This window comes from Eleutherodactylus coqui, chromosome 3 (assembly GCF_035609145.1).
Source record: "Eleutherodactylus coqui strain aEleCoq1 chromosome 3, aEleCoq1.hap1, whole genome shotgun sequence".
Classification (NCBI taxonomy): domain Eukaryota; kingdom Metazoa; phylum Chordata; class Amphibia; order Anura; family Eleutherodactylidae; genus Eleutherodactylus; species Eleutherodactylus coqui.
Genome location: NC_089839.1, coordinates 197,768,274 through 197,794,466, shown reverse-complemented (window position 1 = coordinate 197,794,466; position 26,193 = coordinate 197,768,274). Strand labels below are relative to the sequence as shown.

At 43.1% G+C, this 26,193-nt stretch overlaps 1 protein-coding gene and 1 long non-coding RNA gene across 2 annotated transcripts in view; both read right to left on the bottom strand.

Annotated features, from left to right (window-relative positions):
* Positions 1–704: 704 nt before the first annotated feature.
* Positions 705–26,193, bottom strand: part of LOC136619920 (uncharacterized) — an 86,092-nt gene continuing 60,603 nt past the window's right edge. Inside the window, exons 2-4 of the long non-coding RNA XR_010791086.1 lie at positions 1,319–1,399; positions 1,159–1,218; positions 705–793 (exon numbers count right to left, since the gene is read on the bottom strand). This is a non-coding gene — a long non-coding RNA (uncharacterized lncRNA). The remainder of the gene's footprint in view (positions 794–1,158; positions 1,219–1,318; positions 1,400–26,193) is intronic.
* Positions 19,772–21,958, bottom strand: LOC136619919 (protein kinase C delta type-like). The gene is made up of 3 exons (XM_066594642.1): positions 21,414–21,958; positions 21,173–21,216; positions 19,772–20,766 (listed from the first exon to the last, which is right to left on the bottom strand). Exons 1-2 carry the CDS (start codon positions 21,944–21,946, stop codon positions 21,192–21,194), a joined length of 558 nt encoding a protein of 185 aa, XP_066450739.1. The 5' UTR covers positions 21,947–21,958; the 3' UTR covers positions 19,772–20,766; positions 21,173–21,191.

Genomic DNA, 26,193 nt, shown 5'->3' with positions numbered 1-26,193 from the left:
GTGTGCAGGGGATATGATCAGCACTGGACAGCTCCCTCCTGCTGAGACACTTCAGCACTGGACAGCTCCCTGCTATAACGAAGCCTGGCTTCGGTGTGTTGGGGAAATGATCAGCACTGGACAGCTCCCTCCTCCTGAGTGGAGATCTGCAAAGCAATCCACAAGCAGATAGATAGGTAGATAGATAGGTAGATAGATAGATAGACAGACAAGCTTGACAAAGGCCAACATGGCCGAAACGGAGCCTGTTTTTCTGTGATGGGGGAATAAAACTTTGGATATTAATTTGCACCCTGGATGCTGCTGAAGTCTTTTTTATTGCTGCATGTGATTTTGGTGATAAGGATCCATTCACCTGTCTCTTTGGCTACTGCATAATCTATGCCCAAACCCTGGAGGGATATACAATTTGTGCTGCTGGCGACCTGCTTTCTTTGTTTGTTGTGTCATAATGTCTCCTGGTGAACAGTGCAGATAGTCTGATCGCGTGTTCACGGTTTTCGCACACAAGCGCATACTGTGCAAATAGTGGATGCTGTGTTACACATAGGCAGTCTTCTGGTAACATCTGGAGGACAACATTGTGTTCTCTGCAGCAGACACACTCTGACACTGTGGGCATCCTAATGCACTGCCCGCAGTGATACCACTCTGTATTGGCAAGCCTGCCATATGGATCTTGAGTGGATTCCGACGCACCCTCTTCTGGTGCTCCCTGTGGATCATTTTGAAAGCACTGGACACTGCTTATGTCCGCCTGAGCATATAGGGAGTCTGCCAGTTGTTGTTGAACCTAAGAAGGGATTACATATGAAGAATACTGTATAAACACATACACACGTGCGTACGTGTGTGTTTCCATAAACACATACACACGTGCGTACGTGTGTATGCATAAACACGTAAACACGTGCGTGTGTATATATGCACACACACGTAAGTACGTGTGACTGTATATACACATACACACTCGGGCTCCCCCCTGTTCCCCGCTGCTACACCCCGCTCCGTCAAACCACCCGGCACCCCCCGAATCTTTTCACCCGAGTACGGAAGTACTCGAAAATCATGGTGCTCGATCAAGTAATTACTCGAAACGAGTAGGTTCACTCATCTCTATTACAAACCCATCAGAATTTTTACAATTTTACCACCTACCTCAGTATACTGCCACCTTTCTGGAGCATCCTCATTTTCATCGGAATCAGAAATGTATTCCTGCGAAAAAAAAGATCAACATTACTTTCATTATGTTTTTTGGCATGGTTTGCTGCAAAGCCTTATAACTAAACAAATTCTATTTCCAGCAAAGTCTTACCTCTCCAACAGAATCGGATGAAGATTCAATTTCAAATTCAAGGTCTTCCTCCAGGTGGGACATGGTGGCGTGTGATTTTGACTAAATAAACAAAATCAAAGTACAAATAATTAATTGCAGTGCTATAACAGTTATGGAAAATGTAACTATTTCCCATTCCCATTTTACATATGTATATTGTAGGCAAATTGCAGGCAGATTGCAAGCAGATTGTTGGATGTAAAACAGACAGATTCCAAGCAGTAAGTAGGCAGATTGTATGCAGATTGTAGGACGGATTACAGACAGATTCCAAGCAGTAAGTAGGCAGATTGTATGCAGATTGTAGGCAGATTACAAGCAGTAAGTAGGCAGATTGCAGGCAGATTGTAGGATGGATTACAGACAGATTACAAGCAGTAAGAAGGCAGTTTGTATGCAGATTGTATGCAGATTGTAGGATGGATTACAGACAGATTACAAGCAGTAAGTAGGCAGATTGTATGCAGATTACAAGCAGTAAGAAGGCAGATTGTATGCAAATTGTAGGATGGATTACAGATAGATTCCAAGCAGTAAGAAGGCAGATTGTATGCAGATTACAAGCAGTAAGTAGGCAGATTGCAGGCAGATTGTATGCAGATTGTGGGCAGATTGTAGGATGGATTACAGACTGAGATTACAAGCAGTAAGTAGGCAGATTGTATGCAGATTGTATGCAGATTACAAGCAGTAAGTAGGCAGATTGTATGCAGATTGTAGGATGGATTACAGACAGATTCCAAGCAGTAAGAAGGCAGATTGCAGGAAGATTGTATGAAGATTGTAGGCAGATTACAAGCAGTAAGTAGGCAGATTGCAGACAGATTGTATGCAGATTGTAGGATGGATTACAAACAGATTCCAAGCAGTAAGTAGGCAGATTGCAGGCAGATTGTATGCAGATTGTAGGCAGATTACAAGCAGTAAGTAGGCAGATTGTAGGATGGATTACAGACAGATTCCAGGCAGTAAGTAGGCAGATTGTATGCAGATTGTAGGATGGATTACAGACAGATTACAAGCAGTAAGTAGGCAGATTGCAGGCAAATTGTAGGCAGATTGTAGGATGGATTACAGACAGATTACATGCAGTAAGTAGGCAGATTGTATGCAGATTGTATGCAGATTACAAGCAGTAAGTAGGCAGATTGTAGGATGGATTACAGACAGATTACAAGCAGTAAGTAGGCAGATTGTATGCAGATTGTAGGATGGATTACAGACAGATTACAAGCAGTAAGTAGGCAGATTGTATGCAGATCGTAGGATGGATTACAGACAGATTACAAGCAGTAAGTAGGCAGATTGTATGCAGATTGTAGGATGGATTACAGACAGATTACAAGCAGTAAGTAGGCAGATTGTATGCAGATTGTAGGCAGATTGTTGGATGGATTACAGACAGATTACAAGCAGTAAGTAGGCAGATTGTATGCAGATTACAAGCAGTAAGTAGGCAGATTGTATGCAGATTGTAGGATGGATTACAGACAGATTCCAAGCAGTAAGAAGGCAGATTGTAGGCAGATTACAAGCAGTAAGTAGGCAGATTGTATGCAGATTGTAGGACGGATTACAGACAGATTCCAAGCAGTAAGTAGGCAGATTGTATGCAGATTGTAGGCAGATTACAAGCAATAAGTAGGCAGATTGCAGGCAGATTATATGCAGATTGTAGGATGGATTACAGACAGATTACAAGCAGTAAGTAGGCAGATTGTATGCAGATTACAAGCAGTAAGTAGGCAGATTGTATGCAGATTGTAGGATGGATTACAGACAGATTCCAAGCAGTAAGAAGGCAGATTGTAGGCAGATTGTATGCAGATTACAAGCAGTAAGAAGGCAGATTGTATGCAAATTGTAGGATGGATTACAGATAGATTCCAAGCAGTAAGAAGGCAGATTGTATGCAGATTACAAGCAGTAAGTCAGATTGCAGGCAGATTGTATGCAGATTGTGGGCAGATTGTAGGATGGATTACAGACTGAGATTACAAGCAGTAAGTAGGCAGATTGTATGCAGATTGTATGCAGATTACAAGCAGTAAGTAGGCAGATTGTATGCAGATTGTAGGATGGATTACAGACAGATTCCAAGCAGTAAGAAGGCAGATTGCAGGAAGATTGTATGAAGATTGTAGGCAGATTACAAGCAGTAAGTAGGCAGATTGCAGACAGATTGTATGCAGATTGTAGGATGGATTACAAACAGATTCCAAGCAGTAAGTAGGCAGATTGCAGGCAGATTGTATGCAGATTGTAGGCAGATTACAAGCAGTAAGTAGGCAGATTGTAGGATGGATTACAGACAGATTCCAAGCAGTAAGTAGGCAGATTGTATGCAGATTGTAGGATGGATTACAGACAGATTCCAAGCAGTAAGTAGGCAGATTGCAGGCAAATTGTAGGCAGATTGTAGGATGGATTACAGACAGATTACATGCAGTAAGTAGGCAGATTGTATGCAGATTGTATGCAGATTACAAGCAGTAAGTAGGCAGATTGTAGGATGGATTACAGACAGATTACAAGCAGTAAGTAGGCAGATTGTATGCAGATTGTAGGATGGATTACAGACAGATTACAAGCAGTAAGTAGGCAGATTGTATGCAGATCGTAGGATGGATTACAGACAGATTACAAGCAGTAAGTAGGCAGATTGTATGCAGATTGTAGGATGGATTACAGACAGATTACAAGCAGTAAGTAGGCAGATTGTATGCAGATCGGTTGACGGATTACAGACAGATTGCAGGCAGATTACAGGCACATTACAGGCACATTACAGGCACATCGCAGGCAGATTGTATGTAGATTGTATGCAGATTGTAGATAGATTACAAGCAGTAAGTAGGCAGATTGCAGGCAGATTGTATGCAGATTGTATGAAGATTGTAGGCAGATTGTAGGATGGATTACAGACAGATTACAAGCAGTAAGTAGGCAGATTGTATGCAGATTACAAGCAGTAAGTAGGCAGATTGTATGCAGATTGTAGGATGGATTACAGACAGATTCCAAGCAGTAAGAAGGCAGATTGTAGGCAGATTGTAGGCAGATTACAAGCAGTAAGTAGGCAGATTGTATGCAGATTGTAGGCAGATTGTAGGATGGATTACAGACAGATTACAAGCAGTAAGTGGGCAGATTGTATGCAGATTGTATGCAGATTATAAGGAGTAAGTAGGCAGATTGTATGCAGATTGTAGGATGGATTACAGACAGATTACAAGCAGTAAGTAGGCAGATTGTATGCAGATTGTATGCAGATTGTAGGCAGTTTGTAGGATGGATTACAGACAGATTACAAGCAGTAAGTATGCAGATTATAGGATGGATTACAGACAGATTACAAGCAGTAAGTAGGCAGATTGTATGCAGATTGTAGGATGGATTACAGACAGATTACAAGCAGTAAATAGGCAGATTATATGTAGATTGTAGATAGATTACAAGCAGTAAGTAGGCAGATTGCAGGCAGATTGTATGCAGATTGTAGGATGGATTACAGACAGATTACAAGCAGTAAGTAGGCAGATTGTATGCAGATTGTATGCAGATTGTAGGCAATTTGTAGGATGGATTACAGACAGATTACAAGCAGTAAGTATGCAGATTGTAGGATGGATTACAGACAGATTACAAGCAGTAAGTAGGCAGATTGTATGCAGATCGTTTGACGTATTACAGGCAGATTGCAGGCAGATTACAAGCACATTGCAGGCAGATTGTATGCAGATTGTAGACAGATTACAAGCAGTAAGTAGGCAGATTGCAGGCAGATTGTATGAAGATTGTTGGCAGATTGTAGGATGGATTACAGACAGATTACAAGCAGTAAGTAGGCAGATTGTATGCAGATCATTTGACGGATTGCAGGCAAACTGCAGGCAGATTACAGGCACATTGCAGGCAGATTGTAGGCAGATTGTAGGATGGATTTCAGACAGATTACAAGCAGTTGTAGGCAGATTGCAGGCAAATTGTATGCAGATTGTAGGATGGATTACAGACAGATTACAAGCAGTAAGTAGGCAGATTGTATGCAGACTGTATGCAGATCGTTTGACGGATTACAGGCAGATTGCAGGCAGATTACAGGCACATTGCAGGCAGATTGCAGGCACATTGCAGGCAGATTGCAGGCAGATTGTATGCAGATTGCAGGCACATTGCAGGCAGATTGCAGGCAGATTGTATGCAGATTGTAGACAGATTACAAGCAGTAAGTAGGCAGATTGCAGGCAGATTGTATGCAGATTGTATGAAGATTGTAGGCAGATTGTATGAAGATTGTAGGCAGATTGTAGGATGGATTACAGACAGATTACAAGCAGTAAGTAGGCAGATTGCAGGCAGATTGTATGCAGATTGTAGGATGGCTTACAGACAGATTACAAGCAGTAAGTAGGTAGATTGTATGCAGATTGTAGGCAGATCGTAGGATGGATTACAGACAGATTACAAGCAGTAAGTAGGCAGATTGTATGCAGATTGTAGGATGGATTACAGACAGATTACAAGCAGTAAGTAGGCAGATTGTATGCAGATTGTAGGATGGATTACAGACAGATTACAAGCAGTAAGTAGGCAGATTGTATGCAGATTGTAGAAAGATTACAAGCAGTAAGTAGGCAGATTGTATGCAGATTGTAGGCAGATCGTAGGATGGATTACAGACAGATTACAAGCAGTAAGTAGGCAGATTGTATGCAGATTGTAGGATGGATTACAGACAGATTACAAGCAGTAAGTAGGCAGATTGTATGCAGATTGTAGGATGGATTACAGACAGATTACAAGCAGTAAGTAGGCAGATTGTATGCAGATTGTAGAAAGATTACAACAGTAAGTAGGCAGATTGTATGCAGATTGTAGGCAGATTGTAGGATGGATTACAGACAGATTACAAGCAGTAAGTAGGCAGATTGTAGGCAGATTGTATGCAGATCATTTGACGGATTACAGGCAGATTGCAGGCAGATTACAGGCACATTGCAGGCAGATTGTATGCAGATTGTAGACAGATTACAAGCAGTAAGTAGACAGATTGTATGCAGATTGTAGGCAGATTGTAGGATGGATTACAGACAGATTACAAGCAGTAAGTAGGCAGATTGCAGGCAAATTGTATGCAGATAGATTGTATGCAGATTGTAGGATGGATTGCAGACAGATTACAAGCAGTAAGTAGGCAGATTGTATGCAGATTGTAGGATGGATTACAGACAGATTACAAGCAGTAAATACGCTGATTGTATGCAGATTGTGAAATGGATTACAGACAGATTACAAGCAGTAAGTAGGCAGATTGCAGGCAAATTGTATGCAGATAGATTGTATGCAGATTGTAGGATGGATTGCAGACAGATTACAAGCAGTAAGTAGGCAGATTGTATGCAGATTGTAGGATGGATTACAGACAGATTACAAGCAGTAAATACGCTGATTGTATGCAGATTGTGAAATGGATTACAGACAGATTACAAGCAGTAAGTAGGCAGATTGCAGGCAGATTGTAGGATGGATTACAAACAGATTACAAGCAGTAAGTAGGCAGATTGTATGCAGATTGTAGACAGATTACAAGCAGTAAGTAGGCAGATTGCAGGCAAATTGTATGCAGATAGATTGTATGCAGATTGTAGGATGGATTACAGACAGATTTCAAGCAGATTGTAGGCAGATTGTAGGCAGATTGTAGGATGGATTACAGACAGATTACAAGCAGTAAGTAGGCTGATTGTATGCAGATTGTAAAATGGATTACAGACAGATTACAAGCAGTAAGTAGGCAGATTGTATGCAGATTGTAAACAGATTACAAGCAGTAAGTAGGCAGATTGCAGGCAGATTGTAAGCAGATTGTTGGATGAATTACTGACAGATTACAAGCAGTCAGTAGGTAGATTGCAGACAGATTGTATGCAGATTGTAGGCAGATGGTAGGATGGATTACAGACAGATTACAAGCAGATTGTATGCAGATTGTATGCAGATTGTAGGATGGATTACAGACAGATTACACGCAGTAAGTAGGCAGATTGTATGCAGATTGTAGGATGGATTACAGACAGATTACAAGCAGTAAGTAGGCAGATTGTATGCAGATTGTAGACAGATTACAAGCAGTAAGTAGGCAGATTGCAAGCAGGTTGTATGCAGGTTGTATGCCGATCGTTTGACGGATTACAGGCAGATTGCAGGCAGATTACAGGCACATTGCAGGCAGATTGCAGGCAGATTGCAGGCAGATTGTATGCAGATTGTTGGATGGATTACAGACAGATTACAAGCAGTAAGTAGGCAGGTTGCAGGCAGATTATTGTCAGTATATAGGCAGTATATAGGAGGTGCTGAGACAGTGCATCAACGGGGACTACATAGAGGGCTCGATGGAGGGGGTTATTTGCTGCGGGGAGTGGGTCGGGTGCTCTTATCTAGGCTTCTTTATGGAAAATGGCAGTGAGAAACATGTGGTGGCTGAATCCTCCCTTGCACGGCCTCTCAAATCACTCCACCTCCCTACTGCTCGTCGTGTCGTCCAACCAATGGGGTGGCTGGAATAGGCATTACAAGCAGTAGAGTTCCCCGCCTCCCGCGAGTACGTCATTGACTGAATCACGTGACCGGCGTCTCGGGAGCGCGCACGTCGGGCTCCATCAAGCGCGGTGCACCATGGGAGAAAACCCCGGTGCACCTTGGAAGAAATTTTATAAATTGCTGAAACGCTGGAACGGTGAGTAGAAACCATCGTTAAAAGCCATTTAAACTTGTGCATAGTAATGTTTGCTTTAGAAGGGGGACTGGGCAAAAAAAAAAATTCACTTCTGCCTCGGGACAACCCCTTTAAGTTTCTTCTGTTGCTTTTGGTGGCCTATAGAAAACCCCTATCAGGATTTTGTTATTTTTTTCTCCCTGTATTTCTACCCACGGAGATTCCACCTGTTCATCTCCTTTAGCTATATCTTCATTGCGGTTTGACACCTCTTCTATCCACCTTAATAATACGTTTTCAGTTTCTTCTGTTGCTTTTGGTGGCCTATAGAAAACCCCGATCAGGATTTTATTTTTTTCTCCCTGTTTTTCTACCCATGGAGATTCCACCTGTTCATCTCCTTTAGCTATATCTTCTCGTAGCCTCAGCATTAGGTACAATTCTAGGCATTTGTTTTTTGACAATGAGTGTATATTATGCAGGCGAGGATCCGCTTTGCTAAAGACTCTGTATCACACAACTCCTCTAGCTGAGTGAAGGAAACATCAAGTGCTCCATTGCTGAAAAAGGTTTGGAACCACTGGTCTAGGCTTTATGTATTGTTGTTTGGTGATTGCTAATTCCTTAGCGACACTAATGTCCATTAACACTTTATTATCTTTATTTGCATGTAAAAGAGCCTGCGAGAGCTCGGGCTGGGCTCTGCATACAGCTGCATTGTTCTCCTTGGGCTGTCAGCAGAATACAATGGAATCTCCTGCCTCCAGTGGAAAACACAGCATGCGGTCTGTTAAGAGATACTTTATCTCTCTTGGCTGAATAGTGGATGTTAATCTCACCTGAAAATCATTGTTCAGATAAAAAGTGCCTGATGCTTAATTATCGCTCATTTATGGTCATTTGAATAAACCACAAATACTAAGAATTAATGTAGTCAACTCTTTGAGAGACTTTTTTGCCCTTCGAAATAATATACAATATATAAACACTTTTTTTAATGTGGAATCCTTGGTTTCAATTATTTCCCTGATACATTTGCCTTTGTTTTTTATTTGAGTTATTGCTTAAACTTTGTTTCTAATTTTTTCTTCTCCTCTGTTCTCTCTTAAAGTATCTTTTTTAAGTCTTTTGTGTTACATATAGAATTGTATGGTTCACTGTTATATCGTACCAGCCACTATCTGTGAATCTAAAATGGTTTTGTAACCTTTCTACATCTCATAGATTTTGAATGTAAGGCTTGAAAATGTTCAATAAAAATTGATTGGAAAAAAGGAAACATCTCCCGAATCCGTCCTTTCCTCACTGCAGAACCTCTTCCTATTGCCCTTATTCACTCTTGGTCTGATTACTGCAAGATCGGTCTTCCATTCACTAAACTAAATTCGACCGGAATGCAGTAGCCAGACTTATCATTTTGGAGGCATCGCTATACTGACGCCTCCACCCTGTGTCGGTCACTGTACTGATTGCCTGTCCAATATAGAATACAATTGAAACTCATCACTCTCAACCATAAAGCCCTTCCCAATGACGCATCACCCTAAATCTCCTCCCTCATCTCGGTCTACTACCCTATCCATGCTCTCCACTCTGCTAAGAACTTAGAGTAAATTTCTCTCTAATTCAAACCTCCTACTCCCGCCTCCAAGATGTTTCACAAGCCGCACCAGTTTTCCGGAACCCACTATCCCAGACAATCAGGCTAATTCCCAATGCCCACAGCTTTACGCATGCCCTAAAAACACACCTACCATATTTCCTAAGCTAAACTCTTCTGCCTTTACGCTGTCTCTACAATCTCCCTTGACAACCTCTGACCCTTCTTCCCATTGCATCCCCCACACACCACATCCATCCATTATTCATAAACACAGCTGGGGATCCACTCACACAGCTTTATGTATATATAGTAGTCTATGTGTATACTTCCTTATAGTCTGCAAGCTCTTGTAAGCAGGGCCCTCACCCCGGTAGTTCAAGACGTTCATGGGTTTATTACTGGACGTTATGACATTTTTTTTAAAGTTATCCCCAAAGTGTAAGTGCAGAAAAGTATATTAGCACTATATAAATAAAGATTATTATTATTACTCCAAACAGCCAATGGAAGCCAGGAAGGGGAGTAGGTGATAGACACACTACTGTTCTCTATGAGAGTTAACTGAAAATATCTTTCATGATGGCTCAGTACCGTATAAAAGGGTTGTCTCATCATAGACATTGGTTGCACATGTGGATTAGTGGAGTCCAACCCGTGTGATCCCAGCCAATCACTAGAACAGAATGCAGCACATCATTTCCTATTGGCCCCATTCCGCTTTTTTAAATCTAGCAATATTATGGGCCATCATACTCAATAATTGGCCATATGGTTGTCCTGAAAAAAACAGATGGAGCCAAAATAAAAGTGTTGTTCTTTCTATAACTAGGGATTATTTTTGCAGTAGCACTTATATTTCAAGCATCCTGAAAAATCCTGAAAAATCATGCTGCATCCTCAAAAATCCTAAAAAATCATGCTAGGGCTTATTTTCAGGCAATGTCTTATTTTCAGGGAAACGGGGTAGCTAAGTATAAATGCTTGGCGTTTGTTAATCGCTGCATTCAAAGACCCCTTACAGTTTTGGGTTTTTTTTGCAAGCAGTGCTGTGTAAGGCTGCCTTCACACTAGGGTGAAAATCATGTAAGATTTGGGCATTGCAAGACGCACCCATTGTTTTTAAGGGGGCAGCGCGGCTTTGAAAGAAATGTGAAAACTCTGCGATCCTCTGTGGCGATGCGAGGCTGTTTTCATATGAGCATCCATGGGCTTTCACATGGTAGCAAGTGCGATATCCGGCCGTGATTCCCAGCCGGTTATCGCACTCGCCAGTGTGAAGCTAGCCTTAGGGCTCAGTCACACGGGCGCATCGGCACCCGTACACCGTCGCCGATGCGCCAGTGTGACTGAGTCGTTACTGCAGAAAGAAGTCGGCTGTACCTGAAGACGGACGTCTCTCTGCAGCGCTGATAAAAGAACACATGACTGGCAATGAAGCCGGTCACATGTTCTTTCCTCCGGCGCTGCAGAGAGACCGTCTTGAGGTACAGCCATCTGCTACCCGCAGTAACACGGGCGCTGATGTGCCCGTGTGACTCAGCCCTAAGGGGTATTTTTTGTGGGATGAGTTGTACTTTGTTGATCGTTTTGATTACTTTCTATTTCGTTTTTTGTACGATGATAGGAAAATTAGCTATTTTGGCCATATTGGCCGTTCATATTTCATGACAGTTTGGAGCCCAGTGATGTATATGTTGTAGGCAATGTGTGAAATGAGTCATTATATAGAATGCCCAAAATGGGACGGCCAAGTATGAAATGATTAATATTTCACACATTTCCTCTTCATTCTATGCAGTGCCAAACAGCGAACCTGCAAAGTATAAAATACTCCCACTAGTAGTGGATTGCCCCCCAACCTCCGCATCCTAGCCTCAGCCATCCATCTTTTTTCCTGCACCAAAAGATATGATTCTAAAGGCCTCCCATTTCTCTTGATCATCTTTGAGATTTTTCGGCATCTTGATTGAAGCCCATCTGTGATAAATTATGTTATTATTTCATATTATTTTATAATTGTCCTTCTCACGATCTATGTTAAAAAATGAAAAAATCCTAATGTCCGGAAGTTTTCACACTGACCACTGAGCCTAATAATAGTCTGACACTTCCAATTCCAGAGAAAACTTTTCAGTAGTCATCTCATTATCATCACAGGCAGGATTACAATTAAAGGTGACACTTGTATAGAGATAACACAGACATTTTCCACCGGAAGTGACGGACCGCAGCGATAACTGGTTTACATCCGGCCTGGTACCACTATGATTTGTGTGCCCTCTGAGTACTGACTCTAACTATCCGAGTGCCTCACGTTGCCCCCGGGCCTTTATGTGGTGCCGGTGGCATTATGCGGACGGGCGCACATTTCTGTCTCGTCACTTCCGGTCTCTACCGGACGTGACGTATCGCGGCATGGTATGCCGGAACTATAGGCTACCATGCTTGTTCCGCAAACTAACGGGTCCCCCATGCATCTACTTACAATTTTACCCGGATGCTTTAGTACTCTCCAGCGCTGACACCTTGCGGACTTATTTGGTCACCGGATGCGACATAGCGTTCCTGAACCACACTGGCTATTCCAGATTAAGGTAATTACAACTTCAATAGATTACAATTTGCCACACCTGATGCGGTGGGAACCTCCTTCTTTTTGTCCAATCCTGTGCTGACACTTTGGTGGGGGATGTGTCTTTTGAGTCTTTTGTGATTGGTGGGGGTTCATTTATATGCTTGTCTCTGTCTCTATGTGAACATGCTTGACAAAGTCCTCTGCGTAGGACGAAACGTTGCAAGTTTTGTTTTTGCTTATGGAGTCCTTTGCTAAATAAAGATGGAAATTGGAATTGCATCCCCTGAAGAATCCAGGATGTTCTTTTGAAATAGCTTCAATTGATGCTGCTTTCCTCAAATACTCTCTCTGTGCCTGACTGGGACCCTTGAAGTCCGGATCCCACGGTGAGCGTGCATCTACCAGCTTGATGCTGTCTTCTATCATTTTTTTCCCTATTTATAAGCCTCTGTGGCTGAAGGTGTGCTGTTGAGATCCTTTGTTTTTCTATATTTTTTACATTGTATTCATATTCACTGCGTTTTCTACATGTGCAAAAAAGAATAAGAAGATCCAATTGATGTCTTTTTTTTACCCACTGTCTCCTGCCAACATGAAGTGAATACGCACGCAACGGCGTATTTGCTGTGCTTTTACTCAATCCCATAGAATATAATGGGTGATTTCAATCCCTGATACGGACCAAAATAGGACATGCAGCAATTTGTTTTTTTATGCACGTACAATATATGTGGAATTCACAGATGTGACTACCACTAAAAACGTATTTTATTAAATATATTAAAAGACATAAACTGGGCACTACAAAGACAACACACAGCAACCAGGTACCTCCAGACACAGATTCGTTATAGGAGGATAAGGACCTGGAGTTATTTGATACTTGATAAGCGATAAAAAAAATGTTTTATGATAACAACCAAAAACACTCTACCCAAGATGGATTCAAAAAAGCAAAGGATAATTCAATATAGGAGCCAAAAGAGCTGGTTTATTCTATGTGTAAACAAGGCAGGGTTACCATTTGGACTTTCACTTGTGATGGAACACTATCACTATCAGTGATCAGGACTCAGGCTCCAACAATTGAGCGTCCTGAATTGTTATGGGTGTCGACAAGACAGGATCACCATCTAGGTATTCACTTATGATGATCAGTACTTGAGTAAGCCAGTACAAATACTCAGATCAGTACTAGAGTTGGTCAGTACTTATACTCTACGCGTTTCACCATTAATTTGTTGGATCATCAGGAGATACAGTACTTGAGTCATAGGTTCAGAGGTAGAGGGAATGAGAAATCCCCGAGAGAACATCAAACTGATATATAAAAAGCTGTATCTAATATGAATACAGCAAAACTTGTGTAGTGATCAGAATAAATATCCTTATTATAGGAGAGTTCTATACTCTCAATTAGGGCATTAAGGTAACTCTTAGGGTTGGGGGCCTGCCAAAAGGTACCTCTAAGCAAGGAAGCTTGTCTTGTGTGCTAGCGGTTAATAGCTGGATGATATATGTAGGTACATAACGAGAGGTGTTTATTTCAAAGTATGCCCGTCAATACACGCACAGAGGTAGAGTAGAGCGTCTCCGAAAATATGGGGGGGGGCACTGCTCTCAAATATCTGAGCGCTAGAGAGATGGTATAATGCTTGTCATGCACAAGTAGGATACTCAAAGTAGTTAGCGTATCGAGTTAGAATTTAGGTCATCAATATGGGGATAAGGCATAAAATTATGTCCTGATCTCCTGACCCAATTAATTGCACTTAAGCAAACAAGAATAGCTAAAGTGCTAGATTCCAACCCAAAGTGCTCGCATTAGAGGTCATTGGTGTGGAGGTATGACATTAATATAAGTCAAACTCTCCTGACCTAATTGTAGAAGCACTTTTAGATGTCCAAACTGCTCGCATAGAGGTCATTAGTATGGAGGTATGACATTAGTATGAGTCAAACTCTCCTGACCTAGTTGTAGAAACACTTTTAGACGCTGTGTATGCTCTCAAGATAGACAAGCCATAAAGCTAGTTTCCTAGTAGTTAGATTTCAGGCAAGCAACCTCAGCAAACCCCCCAGATATAGGGCTCAAGAGAGAGCAAAGAAAAAGGTATGACCCATCGCCTTGATGGTAGGCTAGGGAATGAAAAATGCCCCATTTGGAGCTGCTTATATATCCATAGACACGCCTCCAAGGGGGCCGGCTTAATCGATACAGCCTATCGTGGCATGTCAGTCCATAAACAGAGGCTATCTGCAGCTAAGAAGCAAAGAAAATCCGGTGTAGCAGTCCCAATCCAGGAATCTGTACCTGAACAGCCCAGGGATAGATTCTGATCCTGGGGTGCAGGCCTTTAGCTTCTGGATCCATCCACCGATTGCCTATGCGGAAGGACAATGTAGCTGTGGGTATCCGGGACGCAAGCCGTTACCTAGGTAACGGAATACGGAACAGACGTCAACACGTAGCTGACGTCACTGCGCACGTACAGCTTCTTCTGTGGGGATAGACCCACTACTTGATGTCGTTGCCTGTACTGCGGCGTCCTGAAGGATACGCCCGCACATGCATAAACAAGAAAGGGGAGTGTCAAGGACCGAAGACTTACCGTGGGGCGGGTAGGAGGGACTAGACGGATGCCGGGCCGAACGGACAATCCCGTCGTAACGGAGGGAGCGGTGCCAGATAAATGAGGTCACACAGGAGGCGTGACTGATAGTCAACTAAGCACAATTCTAGAGTATAAAACTCCTAATTAAAACAACATAAAGGACTGATGTCTCCCTTTTGAGCTTGTTATGTGTGTAAGTATCTATATTACAGCCGCTGATGTTTCACAACGATATAAATAATGATGGTAGAATTAACATTGCGGCTTTAAATAAAAGTGTAGTGACCAAAAGACGTTTGGAGAAGGTCTTTAGAATAAGAGAAAAAAAAAAATATGTGGGGTTTACAATGGGGTTTATATTGTTAGTATTACATCTGTAAGATTGCAATAGATAGAAAATATGCCCATGTGAATGTGCCTTTAATCATGTTACAAGGCCTGTTGAATGGTCAAACGTTGACTTATAAGGATAGGTGATGCTGTGGAGGTACTTTTCCATTTCCTATTTGCATACTTTTTTCCCAGGGTGCATGGTATGGTCCATATAAGACTCCCTACTCCAACTTGTTGCTCTCCTCAAGGAGAACTGTATTCCCCAGACTCAAGAAGGAAGAAAATGGTCTCATCAGACTGAGAGTATTCCACAATACGGTAGGCAGGATCATTGTGGCCTTGTGTGACTTGTCAGTGTGTCAGTGCATCAGGCTGGGAGTAATTCACAATTCTGTAGGCAGGATCATTGTGGCCTCGTGGGAGCTGATGTGCCGTGTCAGTGTCTCAGTCTCTGGACTTAGCTCCGCCCACCCCACCTCCTCTCATTGCAAATAATGCAGAGAGGCGGAGAGGGGGTGGGAGCTCAGACCACTGCTCCCGGCCCTTCCAGCCTCCTCCCCCTGCAGCCGGGCGTGAATACCCAGCCGATATACAGTCGTCTGAATAAGCCCTGAAACATATGTCCTCCACAGTAAAGGTCCTTTGTCGAGGGCAGATTTGTTGCCCAAATGAGCGCTGATTATCGCTATACTGTAACATGTCGAATGGTGCTTGTTTAAAGAGCCCTTTACATGAACAGATGCAAACTGTACAGGCACAAAACATCCTTAGGGCTTATTCAGACGACCGTATTTCGGCCATGTTTTCACGCCGGCCAATATACGGCGTCTCTCTCTGCAGAGGGAGAAGGCTGGAAGAGCTGGGAGCAGTGCGCTGAGCTCTCGCCTCCTCTCCACCCACCTGCACTATTTTCAATGAGGAGAGGTGGGACGGAGGCGGAGCAAATTCCCGAAACTTAGCCCCACCCCCGTCTTGCCTCCTCTCATTGCAAATAGTGCAGAGGGGTGGAGAGAAGGCAGAGAGGGTTCAAGAGCTCAGAGCACTGCTCCCGGCTCTTCCAGCCTCCTCTCCCTGTAGAGAGAGAGAGACGCCGTATATCGGGCAGCGTGAATACCCGGCCGATATATGGTCGTCTGAATGCACACTTAGGGTGACTACCCACTACAGTTCTTTTTCACTGTGAAATTCACAGCCTTTTTTTTTTTTGCTGCAGGGGTCTATGGGACTTGTAATGTTAAAATCGCGATCGCGCAAAATCGCAATTTACCACGAAATTGCGATTTTAACATTACAATTCCCATAGACCCTTGCAGAAAAAAAACGCTGCGAATTTCGCAGTGAAAAAAAACTTTAGTGGGTAGTCCCCCTACGTATGTGCCTGTGTATGAGGGGTGATGATGAGCGATACAGCTATAGGGTGATCGAGCTCTGGGCTTACAGCTAACTCCAATCAATGTGCAGCCTTGGGGCTCATTCATATGGGTGTATGAAATTTCAGTACTTGAAATATGCAGTTTTTTTACTGCATTTATATGGGCGGATACCAGCAAGCATTCGCGTACAGAACGTATTTTAATATGCACGAGGCTGGGAGAGGGCAAGCAACAGGCTGATACGTCACCGTTACTTCACCCGCTTGCATGTAACACCTTCCTGTGGAATAGAATGGCAAGTAAATGCCAAATTAGTGCCAGCTGTCTTCTTTCCCCAGCGTTATATGCAGAGTAACTTCCTCACCCTCCCTTTTTTCAGCTGCCATACAGTCTATGGTAGCTTCCTGCATAACACGGACAAAGATGGAGCAAGACCTGTCTTGTCACGGATGAAAATTTTGCGCGGAAAAAACACATTTGTCTGAACGAACTCAAAGGCATTGCTTTGTTGTGTTATAAATGAATGCAGGAATAAGGGCTCATTCACACTAGTGCTTTCAGTCCTGTTTTTTGCTATTTTGTCGTGCGAACAGCAAAATGGAAAGAAAAGGCTTCCGTTTTCAAGTCCACAGAAATGTATTGGAGGGGAAGGATTTCATTTTCAATCCATCTCCGTTCCGGTTTTTATACTGGATCACAAGCGCAGACTGCTACACTTTTGTTTCCATTTTCTGAAACGGAATACAGATGGGTCCTTTTTTTTATTGCATTGCACTCAATGGGAGGCGGATGGAACTTGATGACAACCTGTTTTCCATTTCCCGCTTTGGCTTTTTTCTTGTGGTGGTGGCTCAGTGGTTAGCACTGTTGGCGTGCAGTGCTGGGGTCCTAGGTTTAAATCTCATCAAAGACATCAACTTTTAAAAACTCCATACAGCCATCACCCTTGGTCAGATTTGAACCTACAACAGCAGCAGTGCTAACTACTGAGCCACCATGCCTCTGCTTTAAGTACCAGTGTTAGCACAACATAGCGCTATATGTATATTCTTGTTGTTCCAAATTAAGAGGCAGACAAAGGAAGGGGCTACTTCTATCACCTATCACATCCTTGCAATGTGATTGCGGGGTCCCAATCAGTTGCTATGGCACCCAGAAGCTTGGATATACCCTTCGGGTATGCTGGCCATGGTGGCCGATGAGGCACAGCCTCTGGCTGACCTCATAGGCTTTCTAATGTACTACTATACTGAAGTCCAGGAATTACATACACTGACACCAACATGCGTGTGACATGTTGTGCTCCTGGGACCTGTAGTTCTATGGGTTTACAGCAGCACACTGCCACAGGTGTGGGATGATTGAGCTGGCTTGGTGTAGAGTTCTCCAGCCAACCAATCCCCGTCGGTCTGCTGCAAATAGATAACAGCCCCTCTTGCTGAAGGGTTCTGGTCATTTATCCATTTGTCATTTATCTCATTGCCTCTAAGAGCACTGGTGCTTGGAGTCATTCATGTTCTGCTTCGGTGTAAGCTGCATGCATGAGGTTCTGGGTGGGATTCCCTTGTCTGTTTGTTAGTGTGAACAGTGATGTGTTCAGACATTAAGTGTGAACTGTCCCGTTGTTTTTCCCTTGTCTAATGTTCCTGCCTGTTTCCATCTTGGGCTAGCCAACCCCTTAGGTTACAGTGTTGGTTGAGGCATCCCTATTAGGATGATCATTGATCACCCCACTTGTAGGCGGGGTTCCCTTTTTGGGGTTTTAGTTGTCTTGTTAGAGTAGGGACTCGAAAGATGACATGGGTTTGTGGGCTTACATATTCTGGCCAAAATACAACCCTATACCTCGTATATACTAACTTATTAGATATTTATAAGTGATGATCGTTCCTATGTAAGAGAACAGGAATGATCATCACTGGGATGACAGTTGTCCTGTGTAAAAGGGCCCTAACTCCAGTAACCGAGGCCTTTTACAGGTCTTTCTAAAAACTCTAATGCAGAGAAAATTTTTTTTGCCAACATCAATTCCCTGGTTGCCTTAGGGCTCATGCACATGACCAGGTTACAGCATGTAGGAAGGATGTTTCCATATATACCATACCTGATGGATGTGCACAGTAGTATACAGGGGCTATAAACCTTTGTACTAAGGAAACTAAAGGCCCTTTTACGCACAACGATTATCACTTAAAATTTGTCCCAACGGCCAAAAATGAGCAATGACCATTACATGTAACCGCGGGTATCGTGCACTTTTCGTTTGAACAATGGATTTTAGTTCACTTAAAATCCATTGTTTAGCCACTGAAAGACTGTACAAATACATTCCGTTTGAATGTATTTCGCTCATCTTGCAATAGATGAGCATTTTTACACTACCCTTGAGGAGAGTAATGGAATGTGTTGGCAGCCTCAAGGAGAACAATGGAGTGTGTGCAGCTGTTTACACAGCTAGGCATATGTTTAAAACACACACTGGGCTCGGCAAACAACTCCGGGGGTCCTTTTACATGCAAAACAAGATAATAATGAGTTAATGGGCATTAATTAACCTCATCCTCCAAAGCACTCCAGCATAGGGTTTGAGTAAATCAGGCCACTACACTATATGTTAGGTCCTCTGGCTGAAAGCTGCTCCTGTCTATGACCCTAGCCTTAGGCAGAAAGGTTCTATGCAGTGAGCCCGAAAATTGCTATGGCTTCAGAAATTACAGATAGATCTTCTATCCTTAACCGTCTGGGTCCAGTGTATTACATCTGAGGAACTAGACGATTGAGCAATCTCCTACGTCTATACTTTTGCGATATTGGATCCTTTGCAGCTAAGCTCTCAGATTTGATCTGATAAGTTAGTTGAGACCCTTTGGGTCTCTGACGGTAAGGCTGTCTGTCCATGGGCAGGTTTGAATTGCATTCCCCGCGGTGATAATCCAGCCACGGGGAACGCAGTGAAAGCTCTCTGCAGCGGGTTACCGCAACGCCCAAGGACAGGCAGACTAATAAGTTCTCAATATTGTCTCTGGAATTTCTGTGAAGGAAGGTTAAAGGCAGGGGCGTAACTACATGGGCCCCTCACTCATCACTATGGTTCTTGCAAATACAATCCCCAGTGGCATTGGAAGAACATTATGTAAGACATTCAATGGAAATAAAGACACAGACACAAAGATTTATGGAGAAAGAACATTTTATTTCTAGTTATAGGAGATAATACATTTTATTATGGGGAATTTGGAGGCTGAGTTGATCCAGAGGAAGGCGAAAACCCTATAAGGAAAAAGCCAATTATCCTTGTATAAAGGGAAAAAATTCCTTCCTGACCCCAAATATGGCGATCGGAACAAATCCCAGGATCGAAGCCGACATCTGATCTATCTGACTTTTTAAAATGTGTTATTGTTTTCATAAATCTATTACCATCTGTTAGTGTGAAATATAAAGTGTATTGAACTAAACCTATTTATAGACTGTGTTGATCCAGAGGAAGGCGAAAACCCCCTTTAGGAAAGAGCCAATCATCCTGTTTCAAGGGGGGAAAATTCCTTCCTGATCCCAAATATGGCAACCAGAATAAATCTCAGAATCAAACGCCAGCAGCTCACCTCCCTAATGTATGTGATGTCAGCTAAAGTTTGTGTTTCATTTTTATGTTTGTATTATATTATTTATGTGGCTGTTTCCTTATAAATAAAACCTAACCCTATTTAAGGCTGTGAGTTGATCCAGAGGAAGGCAAAAACCACCTTGAGGTATGAGCCAATTGTCCTCAAGTTGGAAAAATTCCTTCCTGATCCCAAATATGGCGATCAGAGCAAGTCCCAAGATCAAAGCCGACAACTACACCTATCTGTGTGTGCGTACTCGTGTCTATGTATGTGTTTGTATTTATACTTGTGTTTAATCTGGTGTGGTGTAGGCTACTTACCCGGCCTGTGCCGAGGTCTTACTAGTAACCAGGAGTTCAGGGATAATAGTCACTCGGGCTATTTTTCCTGAACTCGCCAGCTACAAATCAAGCACAGGCCGCTCCTGGTGGTGTAGAAGGTCTTCAGGAGAGGATGATGTTCAAGTCAGCCGGAGGAGGTCAAGGTAGCTGATGTTAGCATGCAGGATACAGATGGTGGAGAGAGGATGTTGTTGGTAAGCGGAGCTCTTCTACAGCAGCAGAGTCGCAGGTTCAGGAGACAGTTGACGCGGGCTTAGTCTATAAGAAATAAGAGAGAAAATTGTTAGTTTTACCAGTTGTGGATACAAACAAGTGAACTACTGCAATATGACGATTTGTATCAGGAGCTGATTTATATTTGATATACAAAAAAAGTTATTTTCTGCAACTGTGACTCTACTATGAGTTATTAGCAGTTTTGTGATTGTGGAAGCCATAATGGAGGCCATATTGCTTGCCAACCAGATATATCAAAATCTCAGAAGGGAATGACTCAAAGGGGGAAAATTACAGGGCATTTTATGCCAGATTCTGGCATAAAAGGTCAAATCATTTGGCAGAAGCCCGGCTGTTCTGTTGCAGTGTATTAATGGTAGGTGTCCTTTGTGTATAGGAATGTATTGTTGTACAGATAGGTATGTGTAGGTGTACAGATATAACTTACCAGATGGTTGTGGCTTCCTTCACAATCGGATTCTTCTCATCATCCTAGGAAGAAGCAGAAACATAATTATTGGAAAAGAAATAAAAATGTAGCTGAGGAGGGAAAAGACTGCGGACCAGGCATGGTGACACGAAGCAGGGTTATTATACGACCACCTGTGCTGTCTGACACAAGAGGAACAATAATGATGAACACAGAGGTCAAAATTAAGAACATTATCCCTAGAGGAGGAAGATCTTACCGGGTCCAACTTGGTGAAGTGTACGATAATCCGTCTATCGGGTGAATGGGTGTCTTATCCTCCAGCCACAGCAGGTCCCGATTCTCCAAAACTTCCCTGAATGGTTTGAATGGTGGCCGTGCTCTTTTAAGTTCCAGCACCTCCCAATCTATGGTGTCGAAGAACTGGTGACCTCGGATGTTCCTGTAGACACCCAGCCTCTCCTCAGGCTTCTTACGTAGCAGTCTCTCCAGAAGATGCTTCACATCAGCATCAAGCCAAGGTGGGAATTTTGGCTCCTTTCTGGTGATGGCTTTGATGACTTTTCTCCTGATGGAGCCGTAATAGAAAGGGGACTGTCCTGCCGCCATCCAGGATACGACAATTTTCAGGCTCCACCAGTCGACTGCTGTGTCGTAGTCTTCTTCAAGAAGCACTTCTGGGGCCATGAATTGAAGTGTGCCCGTCACTCCACTGATCTTGTTAGACGAGGTGACACCGTCTTGGGCCAGCCCCAGGTCAATCAGGCGGATGTGTCCAGATCTGTCCAGCATGATGTTGTCTGGCTTTATGTCACTGCAATGAAAAAAAGAGACATGTTAATCTGTTCATTGATACAGAGGTCTTAGGTATGTACCACAGAAAAAAGTCCTAATTGAGGATTCTGGGAAAGTCTGGAACCCATTGCAAGGAAAAAGAGAAATGTGGAAAAGTTTTGCTTACCGATGGACGATGCTGCGTTGATGCAGGAACTGGAGGCCGCATGCTATCTCCGCTGTGTAGAATCTGAGAGAAGAGTGTAGTATCAATGACATGAAATCAGTCCGCTGACATCATGTCACCATCAAAGTGTCCGTCACCACCAGAAGAGAAGAGGCAGCCTGTATGCCCTCCACTCTTCTATATTTGTCATGTCACCCTCAGTCCCCCCAACCCCTGGTTAGTCATTTACTCACCTCACATGGTTGATGTCCAAGCTGCCGCACATTTTGATCAGCGCTCCTAGGCTTCCTCCAAGCAGATACTCTGTGATAAAGTAGACTCGGTCTGCAGACTGCTGTGCGGCATACAGGTGACAGATGAAAGGGCAGTCTTGGGCCTTCAGTAGTATCCGCTGCTCTCTCATTAAGATGTGTGGTTCGCTCCTTGTTTTGTTGACAACCTTGATGGCCATGAAAGTGTTTCTTTCGGGGAATGATGCCAGGACCACCTCAAGAAAACAAATAGGAAATAATCACTGACAGCGACCAGAGGGGAAAACATATACATTTATTGCATGAGGGATTTATCAATAGGCCGCTTTCAAATTGTGCAAGATTTGTGTGTTTTTAAAGAAAAAATGGGTAAATCGCACATTAGCGAGCATGATATTGGGCCACGTTTCACATTCCGATATCGCGCTTGGTTATGTGTAGGTAGCCTAAGGCTAGTTCCACACATAGCAGCATCTACATGAAAAGAGATGAAAATCATGCTGAAACAACATAAGTTGACATGAAGCAGAGTTACAATCCGCACCATAAGTCAATTTACACAATAGAGTTTTTTCCGTGAGCATAAGGCCTCCTGCAGCGGGCCGACTTACATTGCGAAATCCAGAGCGGGATTCCACCTACGGATTTCACAGCAAATCCAGCCCATAGCATGTTATGGCAAAACGCGATTTCCTGCCCATTAGAGGAAATTAATTGCGATTTTCGCAGGAAAGAAATCACAGCTTTCTGCGATTTGCTGCAGGCTACGCACGGCCGGCTTCCATTGAAGTTAATGAAAAAAGTCATCCATCATGCAAGCCATTCCGCAATCATCATTGCGGAATGGCCACAGGAGCCGTGTCATCGCCATAGCGACAGTGTGGCATCCTCTCAACTGCGCATGCTCCGGGCGGTACATTCGCAGCAGAGAAGGCCGCGTCATTGCCCTAGCGATGGCGCAGTGTTCCATGTACTGCGGATGTGCCACCGGGGACATTGGCAGCGAAAGAGAAGATGCCAGATCGGTAACCTAGGGTCACCATATGAGCTGCGGATATATGGGTCATTGCTAAACGACGGCATGGGAAATACAAACAAGTCCTGCAAGGCTTTATTATCATAGCTGCTATAGTACAAGACCCCTACAGGGATATAAAAAGTGTAAAAAAGAAAATATAAAAATAATGTGAAAAACTAACAAATCATGTAAAACAAAAAAAAACCTCTTTTTTGTGTTCTTTACCTTATTTGTATAAATTTAAAAAAACGTAAAACCCCACATATTTGGTATCATCATATCTGTAACAACCCGTACAAATAATTTGAACACATTATTTATCCTGCACAGCAAAAAACAATAAAAAAAACTACAAAACAGATGCATAATGCTTATTTTCAACATTTTGCCTCCCAAAAATCACAATAAAAGTGATCAAAAAAGCCGTATGTACCCCAAAATGGTACCAATAAAGACTACAGCTTGTCACACAAAAAACCCTCACAGAGCTCCGTCCACAGAAAAATAAAAAAGTTATAGGACTTTCAATGCAGCGATGTGGGAAAAAAATTTCCAAAAAAGAGCTTTTACTGTGGAAAAGTAGAAAAACCCAAAACAATCATAAGAATTTTGGTATAATTGTAATCGTACCGACCTGCAGAGAAAATGTATCATGTTATTTATGCTGCATGATTAGCGCTGTAAAAAACACATAAAACGAGCAATGACAGAATTGATGGGTTTTCTCTCCCTGCTATCAAAAAACATTTCTAAAGTTGTACAATATAGTATATTTACCCAAAAATGGCACCAATGAAAACTACAGTTCGCTTTGCAAAAAACAACCCCTCAAGCGACCATGTCGACAGAACAATAAAAAGTTATGGCTTTTGAAAAGTGGAGATAAAAGTCCCCCCAAATCATTGCGTTCTTATGCCCAAAATTGGCCGTATCCTTAAGGGGTTAAAGCAGCGATTATGGGTGACCGTCGTTCACACATCAGAGTCTTTCATCAGTATTTTGTGAGGCAAAAATGGAAAGTCCAAAGGAAGTAGAATGGGAAGATTTACATTTTGGCTTGAAAATACTAATGTAAAATCCCCCCGTGTGAAGGAGCCCTCGCTGCGCCCCAACCCGAAAATACAAAGTTCTGGAACTTACCTTGCTGAAGCTTCCTCTGCCCAAGATCTGTAGGGCGGTGAAGCGACTGATATCAAAGCTGTGGTGTGGTGGTACGAGGTCCTGGCTGGTGCCCGGTCTTGGCCCCTCATCCTTAGGCTCATCCTCTCCGCTCCTCCTCTTCTTTATTTCCGTGAGTCCACTCACGCTGTCATCTTCTCTCTTTCTCTTTTCTCCAACTCCTCCGTGTCCATTGGACGCCATTATTCACAGTCTTGTACTCTTCAATCCAACCACTGCCGTCGTCAGTTGAAAGGAAATGGCAGTTGGCCGAGTGAAGGTCAAAGGTCAGGGAAGCTGCCAGTACTTTGCTTGCCAGTACCCTGCTCTGCCATATACACAGTGATGTGGGCACCATGAGTGATGGTCTAGTGCCCAATGAAACAGGGAAATTCATAGCTGGTTCTTCTAGTGCCACATTATTAATAGATGGGGTAGGGATGGCACTTCATTTCAGGGTTGGCAGCGGTGCCCATAGTTCATCAGAACTTCTGGAGTTTTAGAAAACTTGTAGTTGTGTGGAAATTTAAATGAACAGGGTGGAGAAATAACCCATAAATTGTACTACTGAGAGGGATAATAATGCCTGTGAGGGTCATTTTCTGCTCTATTCAATAAGTGTTCATCATCCAGATACATGATGTGTATTTCCATAGGTTACAATGGGCAGCGCCCTCGCCAGCGCAGATCTGGGTGTAGCGAGTGGAGATGCTTCTATGGAGGTCACAGAGGGATTCATCCACAATGGGGGTTTATAGTGAGGTATGAAATGTTAGAAAGGGGTCATATAGAAATGTTAGGAGGGTCTTATAAACAAGCAGTGGTGGTGAGAATTACTGTTGGGGGCTGTAAATTGGCACAGTAATGTGCATACGGCATTATAAGACTTTATTTAGATTGAGCCAATAAAGACTACTATATTAGACAAGTTTGTGAGTCCAATCTGAAGTCTGGGAGAAGGAGAGGTTGTGTACAAAATATCGCCAGGTTTTGGGCCTCGAAAGAAGAGCGTGTAGTGTAATACGCTCACTTCTGCACAGTGAATGAGTGTATTTAACACTTGCGCCTGTTCAGAAATGGAGCGTATTTGCGCAGGCACCACTCGTTCGCACAAGCCGGGGGGAATCACCGCACCTGATATAAAAGGATACATTGCCTAACATGGTGGCTGTGATTGCAGGTATGCGCTGCACTAAGTGCATTTCCGTGCGGGCAGATATGCGTGCTTCCACACCTCCCATAGACCTCTGTGGGGCTTTTTGGTTCGCAAACATGCACAAGATAAGGCAGGTCCTATTATTTTGCACCCACAGAAAAACAGGAGCAAAAAAAGAAAAGAAAGGGGGTAAAAAGCCCATTGAAATCAATGGGTTCCATTCTCCACGTATCACACTCATCTGTTTAAGCCCTTATATAAGGAGACCATACATCTTCATTTAGGTCAGACAGTCCCGCTTTGTGACCTTTTGTCCAGCTTTCCCAGGGTCGGGACATGGGGTCACCATTTCAAGACGTGGGATCCCCATTAAAGTGATTAGCAGCCAGGGTGCTGCAGCTACACAGCTGGTAATCACTGACTGGCACCGCTGCCAGATACAAACACTGATGGCAGTGTGTGCATCTGGGATCCTCTTCCGCTACTCCCCTAACT